Below are 19,225 nucleotides of genomic sequence, written 5' to 3'. Positions count from 1 at the left end.
ACTTGTATGCATGTGTGTATCATTCATTCCACAAATACATATGAAGGTTTGCTACATACCAGGTTCTGGGTGTAGGTCCTGGGGTTACACTAGAGCACAAAACAGACGGATGTCTGCCCCCCAGAAACTTACAGTCAGTGGAGAGATAATCAACTATTCACAAATCACATAATGGGAAACAGTGCTAAGAGTTATGGAGAAAAGGTACAGGATGCCATAAAAGGATCAATGGTGGGAACTGACCTCATTCTGCATATGCGTAAGTGGCAAAATTGTTTTAAAACTTATTATTTGATGATAGTGAAGAATTATTACTTTTTAAAGACTTAATAATAGTATTGTGAGTTTGTATTTTTTTTTTGTTTTTATATTATGGAGATACACTTGGAAATATTTACAATGAAATGATAGAAGTCTTGGATTAGCTTCAAAACAAGCCGGCAGAGAAGACTAGGAGTGGAGCCAGATTTTTCTTCTTGAAGTTGGGGGGTTGGGTCCATAGCATTCATTATACGTTCTTCTCAACTTTTATGTTTGAAAAGTTCCTCATAAAAAGTTGAAAAATTTTCAGCAGCATTAAATGAAATACTCACCAAATGGGATGAAAGTTCCATTTCTACATGAAAATAGAAAGCAACATCTTTCTCTTGGTGTTTTGCTGTGCCCCATCTTTCTCAGGATCTCCATGTGTTTCTATTTCTTTCTCTCGTTTCTCACACCCTTGCCCAGCTCCTCTGTCTTTCAACCACCTTATGGTATTTTCTTTTACTTCAACTGCGACTCTTCTCTGCAGCATTTACTAGATGTGTATATTTTCCTCATCCCTTCCCCGTGTCCTCTCTTTCCTCTCTTACACCCGTTAAATTCATTTGCGTTATGGCACAGATGCCCCTTGACTTCTTCCCCTGTAGGGCAATTGTCCTTAACAGAACCACACTCCTTACTCCTATTACGGCAACAGGAGAAGAAGGTACAAGCACTGTTACCTTTCTGCCTCCCTGTGAACTATGTGTGTGCCAGAACACTCTATCTACCTGTCCACTTGGGCAAAAATTTGGACTGAATAATTACTTGGCAGGTTTTAAGGGTGGCAACCATAGGAACTCATTAATTGGGGAGGGGAGAATGACACATGTCCAACTGTTTAGTTCTTTTCCTAAATGCGTACTTTATAATTCGTAAGAAATGTAGAGAACTTTCTTTCTAACAAGACCGTTCACTACACTATTCTCTACCTTTTTTTTGAGACGTTTAAACACTTTCATTCCTAACATAGTTACTTGTTCTCATAACCTCCCTCGGAGAAAGGGAGAGTGAATTTTATTTCCAGAAGAGCAAATTCAGGCACAAAGAGGACAGATAAACTGTCAACAGTCACCAGGGAAGCCAGCAGAAGGGCTGAGAGCAACACTCTTGCCTCTAGCATCGAGTGTGTTATTTACCTGCTGAACCCTGAACCCGCGAGGGTCTGAACTGGCAGGCTTTCCTGAGGGTGTGGCGGCAGGGCCTGCATTCTTGTCTCTATTGTCCTGTACTGTTTACTTGCAGGATGTGGAAGCACAGCATGTAATGTAATACCAGATGTTCTACGTGGGAGGAATTTCATAACTCATACACTTTAGCATGCTTTTTTCTAACTGCGCCCAGCTCCTCTCATGCAGCACAGAAATGTAAATCTGCTTCCCAAACTATTACCAGGTCCTGGAATCTGAAAGGAAATATTGGTGGTTCTTTGGTATTTTTCACTTTTAGCTGAAGCACACATGTGGATGTCTAGGGTAACATCATGTGGATTCTTCTTATTTTTTAAATGGCTCCAATTGTAGTGGCCCAGAACAGCTGGGGAATGTCCAAGGGCCACAGGGTCATTGGCCTATATTAAGGTCTCTACTCACTGATGAGGCCTCCCCATCCAAACTCACTGTCCCCCCTCCCGAGCTGGTACCCATTATCCTGCGTGGGCAAGCTGCCTCTCTCTGCCACAGACACTATGCTCATCCTGCCCTGGTGCCTCTGCTCATTTCGTTTTCCCTTTCTGGAATATTCTGGCTCTTCTCTTCCCATCTCTAAATCCTAGCTGAGCTCTGGCCGCACCTCACAGCAGCCCACTAAACTTGCCTTTCTTTGTACTGCTGGAGGGGACAACCTCTGCACCCTATGACTTTAGCACTTAACTCTGTGTGTGTGTGTGTGTGTGTGTGTGTGTGTGTGTGTGTGTGTTCCCTTGTCCTGTCTCCGTACTAATCTGCAAGATTTCTGAGGGCAGGAAGGGACCATCGTGTAGACTTACCTGAATTCCCTATGTTGCCTAGGAACAGATAGACATGCATGGGGTGAATTGAGCTTTAGATTTTAAGGAGCCTGAGTAGAAAGAACAGGGGATTTTGTTTATTTGGTTGTTTCAGTTAGGGATGGGGATATCTGTGGATTTCAGTTTGAGGTCCGAGTTGCAGCATGAGGTGGAAACGCACACAAATCTAGGTTTCCCCACAGTCCACCGTGACATTTCACCATAACAGTAGTGCTGCTCTAAACGCGATGGGAACACTGACCTCTGCTGGAATGCTCTCTGGCCCATCTCTCTAGCAGCTCTCTTGACCTCCTCGGGAACTGCATCTTTCTCAGCCTGAGAGACCTGGTACACCGTATGGCCTGCATCCAGCCGGTAAGGGCCTCCTTTGCCACCCAGGCCTGCCGTATCTCTTCCCCCTGGAAGGAAAATATGGAAATTCGGATGATAAATCTGAACTTGACCATAGAACAAAAGTTGGGTCATGGCTTTAGGACAGGCTTGTGGAGGATATTAACTGTACTTAACTAGTAATTAAACAGTCAAATTACCTTCTTCTGGAAAAAGATGTATTCTCTTGTTTAGGATGTTTTTCCTTTTTCCCATCTGTTCAAATACTACCTATATATCAAAGCTTACTCCAACTTCTATGACACCTTAGCTAATGCTGCTACCTCACAGGGATTCATACTCTTGTGTACTATTTCATATTTATTTTTCTCACTAACTATATGATAGATGAGATATTTTATTTATTTTTGTATTACCGCACCTATAAGAGTGGTTTGAATATCAATAGATACTTAGTATATATTTGCTAATTAAATGAACAACTGTTCCCTTCCCTCAGGTATTACCTTAGTTTTCCTTAAAATACCTGGACAGTCAGGCTATAAATACTGTTTTTTTCTGCTTTGCAAGTTATAAAAATAATGCACAGAGAGGCTAAATATTCATGACCTGATATCACTGGCTTAGCCAAGATTAGAAGCCAATTATTACACCCACTTTGACTTTTGGTTTGAACAGTATATAACGTAAACACCATCAGCTTTAGAACAGTCTTTCAATAGACACTCAAGTTCACATGATACATATTACATATACATATTACATTTTATAACGTAACATTGTATGAACTGTTCATGTTGTAAATGCCTGTAAGGCCAGGTAGGTCATATGATAAAAAGTTGTGGGGACATTGACTAACTTAGAGAGGATTTACCTTGTCTAAATACATCCAAATTGAAATTATTTTAAAACACTACATGGACCAGAGGAAAAAAAATACATCTGTTGGCTAGATTTGGCCTTTGGGCTATAAGCTTGTTACCCCTATTTAGGGGTAGATTAGAATACTAGTAACTCGTTTCTTTTGTTTATTCACATGTAACTTGAGAACTTAGAAGAGAATCCAATATTGAGGGGCAGTATAGTACAGTATGGTATATTATAATATGCTGCTATTGTATGTTATGATATAGTTAAACCAGACTGCTTGGGTTTGAATCCTGGTTCCAACCCACCAGCCATTTATCTTTGGGGAATTACTTAACTTCTCTGTGTCTCAGGCTCCTCTCTATAAAGTGGGGATACTAATATTATTTCCTTCATGGGATTGTCATGAAGCTAAAATGCTTACAGCAGTATCTGGCACATAATAAAAGGTATATAACGGACTGCTTTTACTATTATAAAACAAAGCCTAGTTATGCAGAATTAGGCAATTTCTAGTTTCAGAAAGTGGAAAATTTGAAGGCTTTTAGACTTTGGGTAAATTATGTTACATTTTTCTTTCACTATCACCACCCCCACCCCCACCCCCACCTCACCACTGAGCTTTAACTGGTCTAATAAAACTAAAACCAAGAACTCAATATGAACTGCTCCCCTTTTGAAAGTCCAGTTAGGTCATTTCTTTTTGGGAAATACTATGAGAACTACCTATTAATTACACTACTCTAATCTTTTCATTGGAACATATTTCACTTTTATTTAGAAATGGGTGGTGGAAAATTCCTTCTGGGATGTGTGTGACTCCCATTTCTTCTCATGGCCAGCCAATAGGCGGAGGGGTGCAGTAACTGGACAGTGACAATGAGCTACAGGAGGAAAAGGTGTTTCTGGGATCTAACTCCTTTCCTACAGCAGGGTATCCTGAGTATGGGTGGATCATGAATTTGAGCTGAAAGTTTCCTAGGTGCTGAGATGTTATCATTCTGGTGAAAGGGAGAAAGTGGTGGAAACATCAGAAGCTGGTGTGAGTGACTGGCCACATGAGTCACAGGGCCCCGGGGAAAGTTGCACTGGGGTGGAGCAGGTGGTGCTCTTCATGATCTCCACTTCCCAGAGCCTTTAATTTGTACTGTTTCAATGAAAATGCTTCCCAGAGGTTCTAAGACTGCAGGGCATAGTCTTAAAGCTAAGCTGGACATTCCAAACCCGTTCAGAAGATAATGGGGAGGGTGGGCAAGGGAGGAGCATTGATGAAGAAAGGGGAATCAGATGACTTGTTGGGCCAGAGCTCACTTCAAAGAAAAGAATTCTGAGGGAAAAGAATGGCAGAGAGAAAAAGAGAAATTGAAGCCAAGGAGCCTTGATCAATTGAAAACTAAAAGCCAGGTGAAACAAATGTAGCCTCAATCTGGACAGACACGTGAGCTAGTAAATTCAAGTTTGGTAACAAATAGGAACTTCTCCCCCAGAGTAGTCCACTGCTGGGAAACCACATCTGGCTGGCTCGTTCCACAATGCATTCCATATGGATTAAATCTTGTTGGCTTGACACTAACTTCCAGATCAAAGGACATTTCTAAAAATAGCCTTACTTTAAAGCTGATGCTTGATGAATAAACAGAGTAGACAAGAAGTCCACAGGCCTATTTGATAGCACATTGTCTCAGCAGAGAAACCCATTTCCTCCCGAGTCTGTCAAGGCCAAGAGGCACAGACCATCCCAAGGAAGGTGAAGTACAGAGCTCCTGCCAGCACTCCTCACGGTGAGATAAGCTCAGACAGTGCGCACACAGTCTGGCCCTATTCCTGTGGCCTCGCAGATGTGTCTGCTCCAGCTGCCGCAGAGGAAAAAGGAAGACGGCAGTCCTGGGAACAATGCCCTAGTTGGGCAGCCAAGAGGAAGGAGTCGGCCATCGGTTTAGACTGCAACCAGCCTTATCTCGAAATCTTGCACCCTCAACATACTTTTAAGATGTGGAAGACAAGGACCATTTCTTTTCAAAGTCAGTTGCTCAAGAAAGAATTTACTGTGGATTTCTGGCATGATCCCAAGGTCATGGAATTTGAAAGAAGGGATTAACACTTTAGTGAAAATATTCTTTATGCCAGGCATCGTGCTCGGTGCTTAACAATTGTAATCTCATTTAATCCTCACCACAACTTAAGGTGGTTCACACTATCCCCCTTTGACTGATGAAGCAGCTCCAGGAGGGTCAGAATGTTCTTAGGTCACAGGGTGGCAGAGCCTGTGGGACTCCAAATGCCAGGCTCTTTGCATGCCTTGATGTCATGCTGGGGTAGAGGGCAAGACGACAATCCAAGTGAGTAATGAGGGAGGCTGAGAAGGAAAGCTGGTCTCTGAGTCTTCTCAGGGGCGCTGTGCTGGCCTAATGGGCTTGGGAAACCTCGGGAAGGCTGACTCAGGAAAATGCTTGTGCCACCAACCTGTTCCGCCAGCCCAAGTGTTGCCGCCCACATGAGGCATGTTGTCTGGGTCCTCCTTCCCGTGTTTGGGGGAGCTTACATCTTCACCACTGTCTCTGTTGATTGTTATCTAAAAATGAAGAATGGAGACATGTTTACTATCCTGTGACAAACATCAGGAACTGCATGACAGAAAAAAAAATTTTTTTCTCCTAAGTCCTTAAGTTATCACATAACCTCAGGCCAATGGACTTGATAAATGCTGTGAGTATTTGGCAAAAATTCCATCAGATGGATTCCAACATCCATCTAGTTGGGAAGGAGAACTAATTTTTTAAAAAACTCAAAGAAAAGTAAAGAGCTGGACTGCATTATAGCTACAGAATGTTTCTGGTGCAAACCAAGCTGTGAGCATTTACCAGGCCATGAGACTTAGCAGATGCAGGGAAAATGGATCTCACTGGAGAGGGGTATTTTGCCAGTGGTTTAAAAGGATCACCACCTAGCTGATCCAGCTGAGTCATTATATACACATTTACCCATTCTATTTTCAAAGAAATCCCATTACTCTGAGAAATGCCATTTTACATAAAATATATGGAAAAGAAAAACAAAAAGTTATGTATGTATGCCTTAGTGATAGATTTATGTTATATACTAAAAACTGCTTATTTATTTTTTGGACCCACTTCAATTTTTATTATGGTATTTTGTAGCTTTCCTAATTCATCTTTATTGTAAAACTAGATTTATGATTCCTGCAATTCAAACAGAATAAGTAGTACTTTAGCCTTCTGTGAGAGCCTGAAGTTCATTGCTTCCTCTTTCATTCAGTACAGTGTCACCAAAAGGAGTGATAATCACACAGAAATTTCAATCCTAGTAGTCAGTTCAGTAGATACTACTCCACAATAAAAAGAAAACAAAGCATTCACATTTTATGCACACTATGAGCCTGCTCTCAGATGTAATGATTTCCTAGAAGACAAGATCAAATTCTCATTCATTTGTTCAAATAAGACTCACAGAAAATGTACTGATGGGACATTCTGTGAGGTACCATGGGGCCTACGCCATGGAGGATTGGTTCCTGCCCTCAAACTGCTTACAGTGGAACAACAGAGCTTACAAATAAATGGGCCTGAAGTGGGTCTTTAGAGTTAACCATTCCATGTTGGTACCTGGGTTTTTCATTCTTCATGTTGGGATTAATGCAGTTAGGTAGGTAATTTGAGGTCTTTGCAAATAAAATGGCCATTAAGAATAAAATCAACATAACTTCTATTGTCTTATGTCCAAGTTGGTTCATTTCAAGTGTTATGACATCGTAGGGATTTTAATTAGCTGGGCTTTTCTGCAAATAGCTTTGGCAGCACCAACAAAATTTTTGCCAAAACTTCAGCATACTCCAAGAAAATTTAGCAGGCAGATATGACAATTGATATAAATTCCACACACATAATCATGCTCTAAAAATGGGTGAAAATAATTTTTCCTCCTATTTTCTTAAACAAGCAAGATAGCTAGAAACATTTAGAGAAAAACTCCCAGCCTAGAGTGCAGTGGTGGGATCTTGGCTCACTGCAACCTCCGCCTCCCAGGTTCAAGCAATTCTCCGGCCTCAGCCTCCCAAGTAGCTGGGATTACAGGCACCTGCCACCATGCCCAGCTAATTTTTTTTTATTTTTAGTAGAAACGGGGTTTCACCATGTGGGCCAGGCTGGTCTTGAACTCCTGACCTCAAGTGATCCACCCGCCTCGGCCTCCCAAAGTGCTGGGATTACAGGCAGGAGCCACTGTGCCTAGATACATTTTTTTTTTTTTAATATAAGAAGAAGATACTTTATTTTTAAACACAAAGACACAATTTATTTTTTATTTCTTTTTTTTTTTTTATATTTTAAGTTCTAGGGTACATGTGCACAATGTGCAGGTTTGTTACATATAGTATACATATGCCATGCTGCTTTGCTGCACTCATTAATTCGTCATTTATGTTAGGTATTTATCCTAATGCTATCCCTCCCCAAGCCCCCACCCCACGACAGGCCCCAGTGTGTGATGTTCCCCACCCTGTGTCCTAGTGTTCTCACTGTTCAATTCCCACCTGTGAGTGAGAACATGTGGTGTTTGGTTTTCTATACTTGCGATAGTTTGCTCAGAATGATGGTTTCTAGCTTCATCCATGTCCCTGCAAAGGACATGAACTCATCCTTTAAGGCTGCATAGTATTCCATGGTGTATATGTGCCACATTTTCTTTATCCAGTCTATTATTGATGGACATTTGGGTTGGTTCCAAGTCTTTGCTATTGTGAATAGTGCTGCAATAAACATACGTGTACATGTGTCTTTACAGTAGCATGATTTATAATCCTTTGGGTATATACCCAGTAATGGGATGGCTGGGTCAAACAGTATTTCTAGTTCTAGATCCTTGAGGAATTGCCACACTGTCTTCCACAATGGTTGAACTAGTTTACACTCCCACCAACAGTGTAAAAACGTTCCTATTTCTCCACTTCTCTCCAGCATGTTGTTTCCTGACTTTTTAATGATTGCCATTCTAACTGGTATGAGATGGCATCTCATTGTGGTTTTGATTTGCATTTCTCTGATGACCAGTGATGATGAGCATTATTTCAAGTGTCTGTTGGCTGCATAAATGTCTTCTTTTGAAAAGTGTCTGTTCATATCCTTTGCCCACTTTTTGATGGGGTTGTTTGATTTTTTTCTTGTAAATTTAAGTTATTTGTGGATTCTGGACATTAGCCCTTTGTCAGATGGGTAGATTGTAAAAATTTTCTCCCATTCCTTAGGTTGCCTGTTCACTCTGATGGTAGTTTCTTTTGCTGTACAGAAGCTCTTTAGTTTATTTAGAACCATTTGTCTATTTTGGCTTTTGTTGCCATTGCTTTTGGTGTTTTAGTCATGAAGTCCTTGCTTATGCCTATGTCCTGAATGGTATTGCCTAGCTTTTCTTCTAGGGCTTTTATGATTTTAGGTCTAACATTTAAGTCTTTAATCCATCTTGAATTAATTTTTGTATAAGGTGTAAGGAAGGGATCCAGTTTCAGCTTTCTACACATGGCTAGCCAGTTTTCCCAGCACCATTTATGAAATAGGGAATCCTTTCCCCATTTCTTGTTTTTGTCAGGTTTGTCAAAGATCAGATGGCTGTAGATGTGTGGTGTTATTGCTGAGGCCTCTGTTCTGTTCCATTGGTCTATATATCTGTTTTGGTACCAGTACCATGCTGTTTTGGTTACTGTAGCCTTGTAGTATAGTTTGAAGTCAGGTAGCATGATGCCTCCAGCTTAGCATTGTCTTGGCAATGTGGGCTCTTTTTTGGTTCCATATGAACTTTAAAGTAGTGTTTTTTTCAATTCTGTGAAGAAAGTCATTGGTAGCTTGATGGGGATGGCATTGAATCGATAAATTACCTTGGGCAGTATGGCCATTTTCATGATATTGATTCTTCCTGTCCATGAGCATGGAAAGTTCTTCCATTTGTTTGTGTCCTCTTTTATTTCATTGAGCAGTGGTTTGTAGTTCTCCTTGAAGAGGTCTTTCACATCCCTTGTAAGCTGGATTCCTAGGTATTTTATTTTCTTTGTAGTAATTGTGAATGGGAGTTCACTCATGATTTGGCTCTCTGTCTGTTATTGGTGTATAGGACTGGTTGTGATTTTTGCACATTGATTTTGTATCCTGAGACTTTGCTGAAGTTGTTTATCAGCTTAAGGAGATTTTGGGCTGAGACGATGGGGTTTTCTAAATATACAATCATGTCATCTGCAAACAGGGACAATTTGACTTCTTCTTTTCCTAATTGAATACCCTTTATTTCTTTCTCTTGTCTGATTGCCTTGGCCAGAACTTCCAACACTATGTTGAATAGGAGTGGTGAAAGAGGGCATCCCTGTCTTGTGCCAGTTTTCAAAGGGAATGCTTCCAGTTTTTGCCCATTCAGTATGATATTGACTGTGGGTTTGTCATAAATAGCTCTTATTATTTTGAGATCCGTTCCATCAATACCTAGTTTATGGAGATTTTTTATATGAAGGGCTGTTGAATTTTGTTGAAGGCCTTTTCTGCATCTATTGAGATAATCATGTGATTTTTGTCTTTGGTTCTGTTTATGTGATGGATTATGTTTATTGATTTCCATATGTTGAACCAGCCTTGCATCCCAGGAATGAAGTCAACTTGATTGTGGTGGATAAACTTTTTGATGTGCTGCTGGTTTCAGTTTGCCAGTATTTTATTGAGGATTTTCGCATCGATGTTCGTCAGGGATATTGGTCTAAAATTCTCTTTTTTTTTGTTGTGTCTCTGCCAGGCTTTGGTATCAGGATGATGCTGGCCTCATAAAATGAGTTAGGGAGGATTCTCTCTTTTTCTATTAATGGAATAGTTTCAGAAGGAATGGTACCAACTCCTCCTTGTACCTCTGGTAGAATTAGCTGTGAATCTGTCTGGTCCTGGACTTTTTTTGGTTGGTAGGCTATTAATTATTGCCTCAATTTCAGAGCCTGTTATTGGTCTATTCAGGGATTCAACGTCTTCCTGGTTTAGTCTTGGGAGGGTGCATGTGTCCAGGAATTTATCTATTTCTTCTAGATTTTCTAGTTTATTTGCATAGAGGTGTTTACAGTATTCTCTGATGGTAGTTTGTATTTCTGTGGGGTCGGTGGTGATATCCCCTTTATCATTTTTTATTGCATGTATTTGATTCTTCTCTCTTTTCTTTATTAGTCTTAATAGCAGTCTATCAATTTTGTTGATCTTTTCAAAAAATCAGCTCCTGGATTCGTTAATTTTTTGAAGGATTTTTTGTGTCTCTATATCCTTCAGTTCTGCTCTAATCTTAGTTATTTGTTGCCTTCTGCTAGCTTTTGAATGTGTTTGCTCTTGCTTCTCTAGTTCTTTTAATTGTGATGTTAGGGTGTCGATTTTAGATCTTTCCTGCTTTCTCTTGTGGGCAGTTAGTGCTATAAATTTCCCTCTACACGCTGCTTTAAATGAAAGACACAAGTTTTACAATAGTCCTGCCACAGCCCCAGGGACTTCTGGGCTGCTTTCAGAAGGATCTTCAGAATCTATGGCTGGTTTTTAATATCTTTCATAGTGACATTTATGTATTCTTTAAAAACATTTGATTTTTAATAAATAGTCAAATGATACTTAGAGTTGATTTCTGTTGGAAGCTATTTGCTAACTTGCTGGTAAACTTCGGCAAGTCAAGTAAGTTCTCCGGACCATCACTTTCGCATCAGAAACTAAGGGGTTAAACTAAATTATTTATACCATTACACCCAGCATTGACGTGCTGTGACTGATTCAGTGATTTCAAATCTGGTAAATAAGGTTATCAAAGTAGGGTTTTCATCAAAACCAGGTACAATTATACAATAATGAGACAACTGACAGCTTCTCATTTACAATGGTTTGACTTATAACTTTTCAACTTTACAATGGGATGAAAGCAATACACACATTCAATAGAAATCATACTTCAATTACGCATACAACCGTTTTGCTTTTCACTTCTAGTATATTTAATAAGTTATATGAGATATTCAACACTTTATTGTAAAATAGGCTTTATGTTAGATGATTTTGTTCAACTGTAGGCTAATGTAAGTGCTCCGAGCATGTTTAAGATAGGCTAGGCTAAGCAATGAAGTTTGGTAGGTTTGGTGTATTAAATACATTTTCAGCTTACCATATTTCTAATTTATGATAGGTTTATTGGGATGTAAGCCCACCGGAAGTCAAGGAGCATCTGTAGTTTGCTTATAAGCATTAAGACTCTTCTATAGGGTAATTCTAAAAGAGAAGTTCCGAAAATAGTCTAAAAATTGGAAGAACCATTCTGAACACCATTCCTCACTTTGTGGGGCGTGTGTGTGTATTCTGGTACACTGTTAAAAATAAATTTTAAAAAACCAGAAGAGGTATGAAAGGCAAATTCCTACATGTCTTCTAACTTTACTTTCATCAAATATTATCACCCTAAGACATTTCACACAATCCAGTTATTCTGCTGTCAAAACAGTCTTTTAAGAATCGGTACTACAAATGAAGGCACGAGGTAAAAGAAAAGGCCCCTCAAATAGCCTCCCTCAGTTACCTTCAAAACTATGCTTTTGAAGTTGCAAAGAAACCTATAATGGCCATCATGGAGGCAAAAGACAGGCAATAAAATTTCTGGGCAGAAAGGAACTGGCATGTTCTTTGCCACATGTGTGTCTTGCCAGGCCATCTGCTGGGAAATGGGGCTGTACACATTGCCAACACGAGGCAGTTCCACACCAACCCCAAATGGGAGCCCAGAGATGTTTCAAAATCGACAAATTCTTGACAAAAACAAACATCAGCCAAAACCTGATATGCTCTAGGGAAATGTACACCATACTATTCCAGGGATGTTTAATTAGAAGCAAGGCATTTAGAAAGCTTATCTAATCTTGTGTCATTTTATGAATGCCACTCACTCACAGGAGTATATTTCTTTAGGTGGATGGAGGAGTACATATGTCAAGAAGTTTTCAAAGCCATTTTAGGACATCTCTTACATCAACTGACAATGATTCATAAAAGATGCAAGTCAGGAATTCTAGGACAGTCCAACCCAGGACAGAAAGAAACTGGAACATACACTCGGGGAGGCTTATCATTCGAGGAATTTTGTTTCTGGGGACAGCCATGTGCTAGACAGTCACTAGTCATTCAGAAAATTGATAAGCTGCTGTTTGCTTTCATGTACGTGTTGAAAAGCATTTGAAATGTACTTCCTTTGAGAGTTGGTTTCAGTTAGAAAATGCTCAAGTAAGTAATTCCAAGTACTGAAATAAACACTACTGAATTCACTTAACGGGATCAAAAATTTCCCCCAAAAAGAAAATATTATGGACCCTTATAACTTTCGATGTAACCCAATGCTGAGCCCCTTGATGTATTTCTCACAGCTGACACAATCTGCTTTTCTAAAGGTAAGTGTGCTATAATCGTAAGAATCATTATCCTCTTATATGTCAATTAAAATGGAAAAAACATGGATCCTGTAAATTACATCTCATAAAAACGTTCCGGAGTAAAGCCAGCACAGGGAAGGGACATGACTCACTGAAGCCCTGTAATTCTGGGCAAGGCCCATATATTTTAGTCTCCTCCTTGAGTTCATGACTTTTAAAAACCATCAATAAAATGATAAAAATAGCCAGAATATAATCCTGGAAGAAAAGTGAGCTTTTGGAGGTATGATTGGACAACACAGCTGGAGACTAGGTGTGGCAAAGCAGACATTTCTAGTTGCCTACCTCACGTTCATTCCCTCTTTTTTCCTTTTAAACAGAAATCAGATATATCATACTTGGCTGGAATTAAGCACAACAATCCCATTCCCCTTAGCCAGTGACTGGTGCAGGGGAAGCCATGTGGCCTGAGATGTGAGAGAAAGTCTGCCAGGAGGCTTCTAGGCAGCCTTCCCAGGTAAAAGAAAAGATGGTTGTGAGAAGAGCTTCTCACTGTCCTGGATGCACTGTTCTCTCGTCCCCTCCAACACACACACACACACACACACACATATACATACACCCACTTCCTGCCTTGGGACACAGTTGAGTGAGAATATGATGCATAGAGCTGTAGCATCCACATGGTGACCATGTGTTAACAAGAGGATGGCAGACTGGAAGGCTGGAAGAGTCTATGCCCCAATGACATTGTTGAGCTGCTGAACCAGCCATGAAGTCACTTGCCTCTAATCTCCTACATAAGTAAATAATACACGTTCTTATAGTTAAGCCATTGTTATTTGGGTTTTCTGCTACTTGGAGTCAATTGCATGCAAACTAACTGATTCACGTATTAAAGGATGAACAAGAGGCAGCAGGGCAGAAGCTACTGTCTTGATCTTCCTGAGGATGTCCTACTTCTAACAAGACATGCTTTGAATTTTCTGACATTAAAAATACCATAACAACATCAGCACAGAAATCCTAATTATTACAGTTGCCTACTCTCTTCTTGATTGATTAGCAGGCAACTGAATATATTCATTCACTTATACTTTTATGCAAACATACCTGTGTATGTGTGTGGTGCATCTAGTACTCAGGTGGGATACAGAGATTTCTGACCCAGGATCTGTGCTTCTAGAAAAACCCCTCAGAGACTATCATGAACACCTCTCTGCATACAAACTAGAAAACCTAGAAGAAATGGATAAATTCTTAGAAACATACAACCTCATAAGATTGAACCAGGAAGAAACTGAATACCTGAACAGACCAATAACATGTTCAGAAATTGAATCAGTAATAAAAAACCTACCAACTACAAAAAGCCTTGGACCAGAAGGATTCACAGCTGAATTATGCCAAATGTGTAAAGAAGAGCTGGAACCAATCCTACTGAAATGATTCTCAAAAAATCTAGGAGGAGGAACTTCTCTCTAACCCAATCTATGCAGCTAGCATCATTGTGATATCAAAACCTGGTAGAGACACAATGAAAAAAGAAAACCTCAGGCCAATATCCCTGATGAACATAGATGCAAAAATCCTCAACAAAATACTAGCAAATCGAATCCAGCAGCACATCGAAAAGCAAATCTATCACAATCAAGTAGGCTTTAATCCTGGGATGCAAGGCTGGTTCAACATATACAAATCAATAAATGTGATTAATATTTATGATTAACATAAACAGAACTAAAAACAAAAACCACATGATCATCTCAATAGATGCAGGAAAGGCTTTCAATAAAATTCAACATCCCTTCATGTTAAAACCCTCAACAAACTAGGCATTAAAGAAACACCTCAAAATAATAAGAGCCATGTATGACAAACCCACAGCCAACATCATACTGAATGGGCAAAGGCTGAAAGCATTCTCTTTGAGAATCGAAACAAGACAAGGATGCCCTCTCATTACTCCCATTCCACATAGCACTGGAAGTCCTAGTCAGAGCAATCAGGCAAGATGAAGAAGTAAAAGGCATCCAAATAGGAAGACAGAAAGCAAATATCTCTCTTCTCCAATGATATGATTCTATACCTAGAAAACCCTGTAATCTCTGCCCAAAGGCTCCCAGAACTGATAAACAACTTCAGTAAAGTTTCAGGATACAAAATCAATGTACAAACATCAGCAACATTTCTATACATCAATAATGTCCAAGCTGACAGCCAAATCGAGAATGCAATCCCATTCACAATAGCCACAAAAAGAGTATAATACCTAGGAATATAATTAACCAGGGAGGTGAAAGATCTCTACAACGAGAATTACAAACACTGCTGAAAGATGACACAAACACACACAAATCAAATACTCATAAATCAGAGATGACACAAACAAATGGAAAAACATTCCATGCTAATGGATAGGAAGAATCAATATTGTTAAAATGGCTATGCTGCCCAAAGTAATTTACAGATTCAATGCTATTCCTATCAAACTACCAATGTCATTTTTTCACAGAATTAGAAAAGGCTCTTTTAAAATTCATAAGGAACCAAAAAAGAGCCAAATAGCCAAAACAATCCTAAGCAAAAAGAACAAACCCATAGGGATCACACTACCCGACTCCAAACTACAGTACAAGGCTACAGTAACCAAAACAGCACGGTATTGGTATAAAAACAGACGCGTACATCAATGGAGCATGTTAACAAACCCCAAAGTAAAGCTGCACACCTACAACCATCTGATCTTCAACAAAGCCAACCACAACACGAAATGGGGAAAGGATTCCCTATTCAATAAATGGTGCTGGAATAACTGGCTAGCCATATGCAGAAGATTGAAACTGGATCCCTACCTTTCACCACATACAAAAATCAATTCAAGATAGATTAAAGACTTAAACATAAAACCTAAAACTATAAAAACCCTAGACAAAAATCTAGGAAATACCACTCTGGACATAGGCCTTGGCAAAGATTTCATGACTAGGACTCCAAAAGCAATTGCAGCAAAAACAAAAATTGGTAAGTGGAACCTAATTAAAGAGTTTCTTCACAGCAAAAGAAACTATCAACAGTGTAAAGAGACAACCTATGGAACGGGAGAAAATATTTGCAAACTATGCATCTAACAAAGATCTAATATCCAGAATCTACAAGAAACTTAAATGAATCAACAAGCAAAAAAACAACCCATTAAAAAATGAGTAAAGAGACACTTCTCAAAAGAAGACATACACGTGGCCACAAAGCATATGAAAAAATGTTCTATGTCACTAATTATTAGAGAAATGCAAATCAAAACCACAATGAGACAACATCTCACGCCAGTCAGAATGGCCATTATCAAAAAGTCAAAAAGTAGCCTTTGAGCCCCTATGCTCAGGCCCGCTCCCAGACTGTAGTGTGTACTTTCATTTTCAATAAAACCCCTCATTCCTTCCTCGCTTTGTTTGTGCGGTTTGTCCAATTCTTTGTTCAAGATGCCAATAACTTGGACACCCTCCACTGTTAACATATTTTGGTGAACCAGCTAGGAGGAAGAGTCAAGCAGGTTCACTAGGGCTGCTCAGGGAGAGAGAATCTAGAAGCCTGGCATGCTGGCAAAAGGGTAAACAAAGCTTTTTATGGTTTGAATCTTCTGGAAACATCAGAGAAAGACTGTCCTTGCCATCCACACTACAACAAAACTTCGGGACCTTGAACTTTGGGTTCATGGTGTTGCAACTGAACCCCTCCACATTTTTGGAACAGTGTACCCATTGGAACCATGAGAGACCATCAAGCTTCAGATGATCATGCAACAAAGGCTCCAGCCAATTCCAGGTGAAGACACCACCACTGGCCATCAAGAAACTATCCTGCCTCCACTAGATGGAGCAGGGCGAGAGTTCCGTGATCCCCAATAGGTAGAGACTACGCCCCAAGTCAGCATGAAGCAGTTACAGAAAAAAAGACCATCGGTCCCTCTCCCTCCCATAAAGAGGATCACATCTCTAAGTGGGGAGATGACACAGGAAAAGAGAGCCTGGAAACAGGGAACATAGGCCGATTCACACTTCAGCTGTAACAGGAAATACCCTCTCCATAGGGCATACACCAAGTAAATGACTTTGTAACTTTACTTCATCCTCTTCATTTACATAGGGTGTACCCCAAGTAGAGGGTATTTAAACTCACAAAAACTCTGTAACAGGGCCTTTGAGCTCCTATGCTCAGGCCCACGCTGTGGAGTGTACTTTCATTTTCAATAAAACCCTTCATTCCTTCCAAAAAACAAAACAAAACAAAACAAGAAAGTAAAAAAATAACAGATGCCAGAGAGGTAGCAGAGAAAAGGGAACACTAATATGCTGCTGGTGGGAATGTAAATTAGTTCACTCACCATGGAAAGCAGTTTGGAGATTTCTCAAAGATCTTAAGACAGAACTACCTACCATTCAATCCAGCAATCCCATTATTGGGTGTATACCCAAAGGAACATAAATTGTTCATTTATGTGAACAATTTATATATATTCACATTTATAAAGTGCATATATATAAATTATGCACATAAATTTATACACATTTATAATGTGCATGTATGTTCATTGTAGCACTTTCCACAATAGCAAAGACATTAAATCAACCTAGGCACCCATCAGCAGTGGACTGGATAAAGAAAATGTGGTACATGTACACCCTGGAATACTATGCAGCCATAAAAAAGAATAAAATCATGTTTTTTGTAGCAACATGAATGCAGCTGGAGGCCATTATCCTAAGCAAATTAATGCAGGAACAGAAAGTCAAATAGTGCATGTCTCACTTATAAGTGGGAACTAAACACTGAGTACACATGGTCACAAAAAAGGGGATAAGAGGCCGGGCACGGTGGCTCACGCCTGTAATCCCAGCACTTTGGGAGGCCAAGGCGGGCAGATCACGAGGTCAAGAGATTGAGACCATTCTGGCCAACATGGTGAAACCCCATTTCTACTAAAAATACAAAAATTAGTTGAGTGTGGTGGCGCGTGCCTATAGTCCCAGCTACTTGGGAGTCTGAGGGAGGAGAATCACTTGAACCCGGGAGGCAGAGGTTGCAGTGAGCCATGATCGTGCCACTGCACTCCAGTCTGGCGACAGAGCAAGACTCCGTCTCAAAAAAAACAAAAACAAAAACAAAAACAAAAACAAAAACAAAAAAATGGGGGGACAACAAACACCAGGGCCTAGTTGAGGGTGCAGGTTAGGAGATGAAGACTGAAAAACTACCTACTCTGCTCACTATCTGGGTGACAAAATCATTTGCACACCAAATCCCAGTGACCTACAACTTACTCATGTAACAAACCTCCACATGTACCCCCTGAACCGAAAATAAAATATGGAAGGAAAAAAAAGTAAAGAGCTATAACATTGTATTGCACTCTAAAAATTAGAGGGAACAGAGCAGCTTAATTACAAGTGGTCAGTTTTTCAGCTCTATATTCTTATGCTTGTTATGAGATCAATAAAAATTATTTCCTGATTTTCTAGTTCTAAACATGCCAAGAAAACAACTGCCCTAACCTGGTATGCTAACATCAATAACTCGTAATTATGTTCTCAATACTGTAATAAAAGTGTACAGTAGCTTGAAAAAAGAAATTTCTTTCATAGATATATACAATGAAAGTCACATATTTCCCTAGGAATGATGTTTTTCCATATGAAGTCAGCTGGCTAAATAACAACAATAAAAAAGGCTGACCACCACCCAGTTTTCATTAATAACCAGTATGTTCTACAATGATAACGCATGACAAAAATACCTTTGTTGCACAGGTAGCTTCTATGTGTTTCAACTTCAACCTCTGGCAAAGCCATCAAGTATGCAGAGTTTATCTTCGGTTCTTCCCTGGCTTGGTGGTAATATTTGCCTTCACATACTCAATGACCCTCTGCTCTCTTTAATCCCTCAACATCCTTAAAAAGCAGAAAAGCATCTGACTTTTGGCCACTCATATTTACAAAGTACACTGTAGCTGATACTCATTCATACTAAATAATTAACCTCAGTGGGCATTTCTATTTTAAGTGCCTTTATAACTAACTGAAAAATAAAGCCTTGTTTTCTTTGTTAGAAAGTTTGAGAATCAATAAGGAGGCAGAGGTAGTGGGATGGGGCAGGGGCACATGAGGCCTATTCCCTAATCCTAAAGACAAATGCCTATTAGGGCGACTTGTGATATTACAAGTGAGAAGGAGAATGAATGGTCCATGGTCTGTCCTGCAGAAGTCCTGTCTTCTGGCATAGAAAGGGTTTCTTTCCTT

The 19,225-nt window shown here is 39.8% G+C and overlaps 1 protein-coding gene across 2 annotated transcripts in view; it reads right to left on the bottom strand.

Annotated features, from left to right (window-relative positions):
• The window catches only part of LOC105491729 (von Willebrand factor A domain containing 8), a 436,474-nt gene that overhangs the window by 37,737 nt on the left and 379,512 nt on the right, over nucleotides 1-19,225 (bottom strand). For both annotated transcript variants that reach the window (XM_071081437.1, XM_011758388.2), the window contains 2 exons: nucleotides 5,972-6,080; nucleotides 2,553-2,709 (listed from right to left, as the gene is read on the bottom strand). In XM_071081437.1, the coding sequence (XP_070937538.1) occupies nucleotides 2,553-2,709; nucleotides 5,972-6,080 (266 nt within the window). The remainder of the gene's footprint in view (nucleotides 1-2,552; nucleotides 2,710-5,971; nucleotides 6,081-19,225) is intronic.

This window comes from Macaca nemestrina, chromosome 16, assembly GCF_043159975.1.
Source record: "Macaca nemestrina isolate mMacNem1 chromosome 16, mMacNem.hap1, whole genome shotgun sequence".
Lineage (NCBI taxonomy): Eukaryota > Metazoa > Chordata > Mammalia > Primates > Cercopithecidae > Macaca > Macaca nemestrina.
Note: the sequence above shows the minus strand (reverse complement) of the source record. Positions and strands in the feature narration are given on the sequence as shown.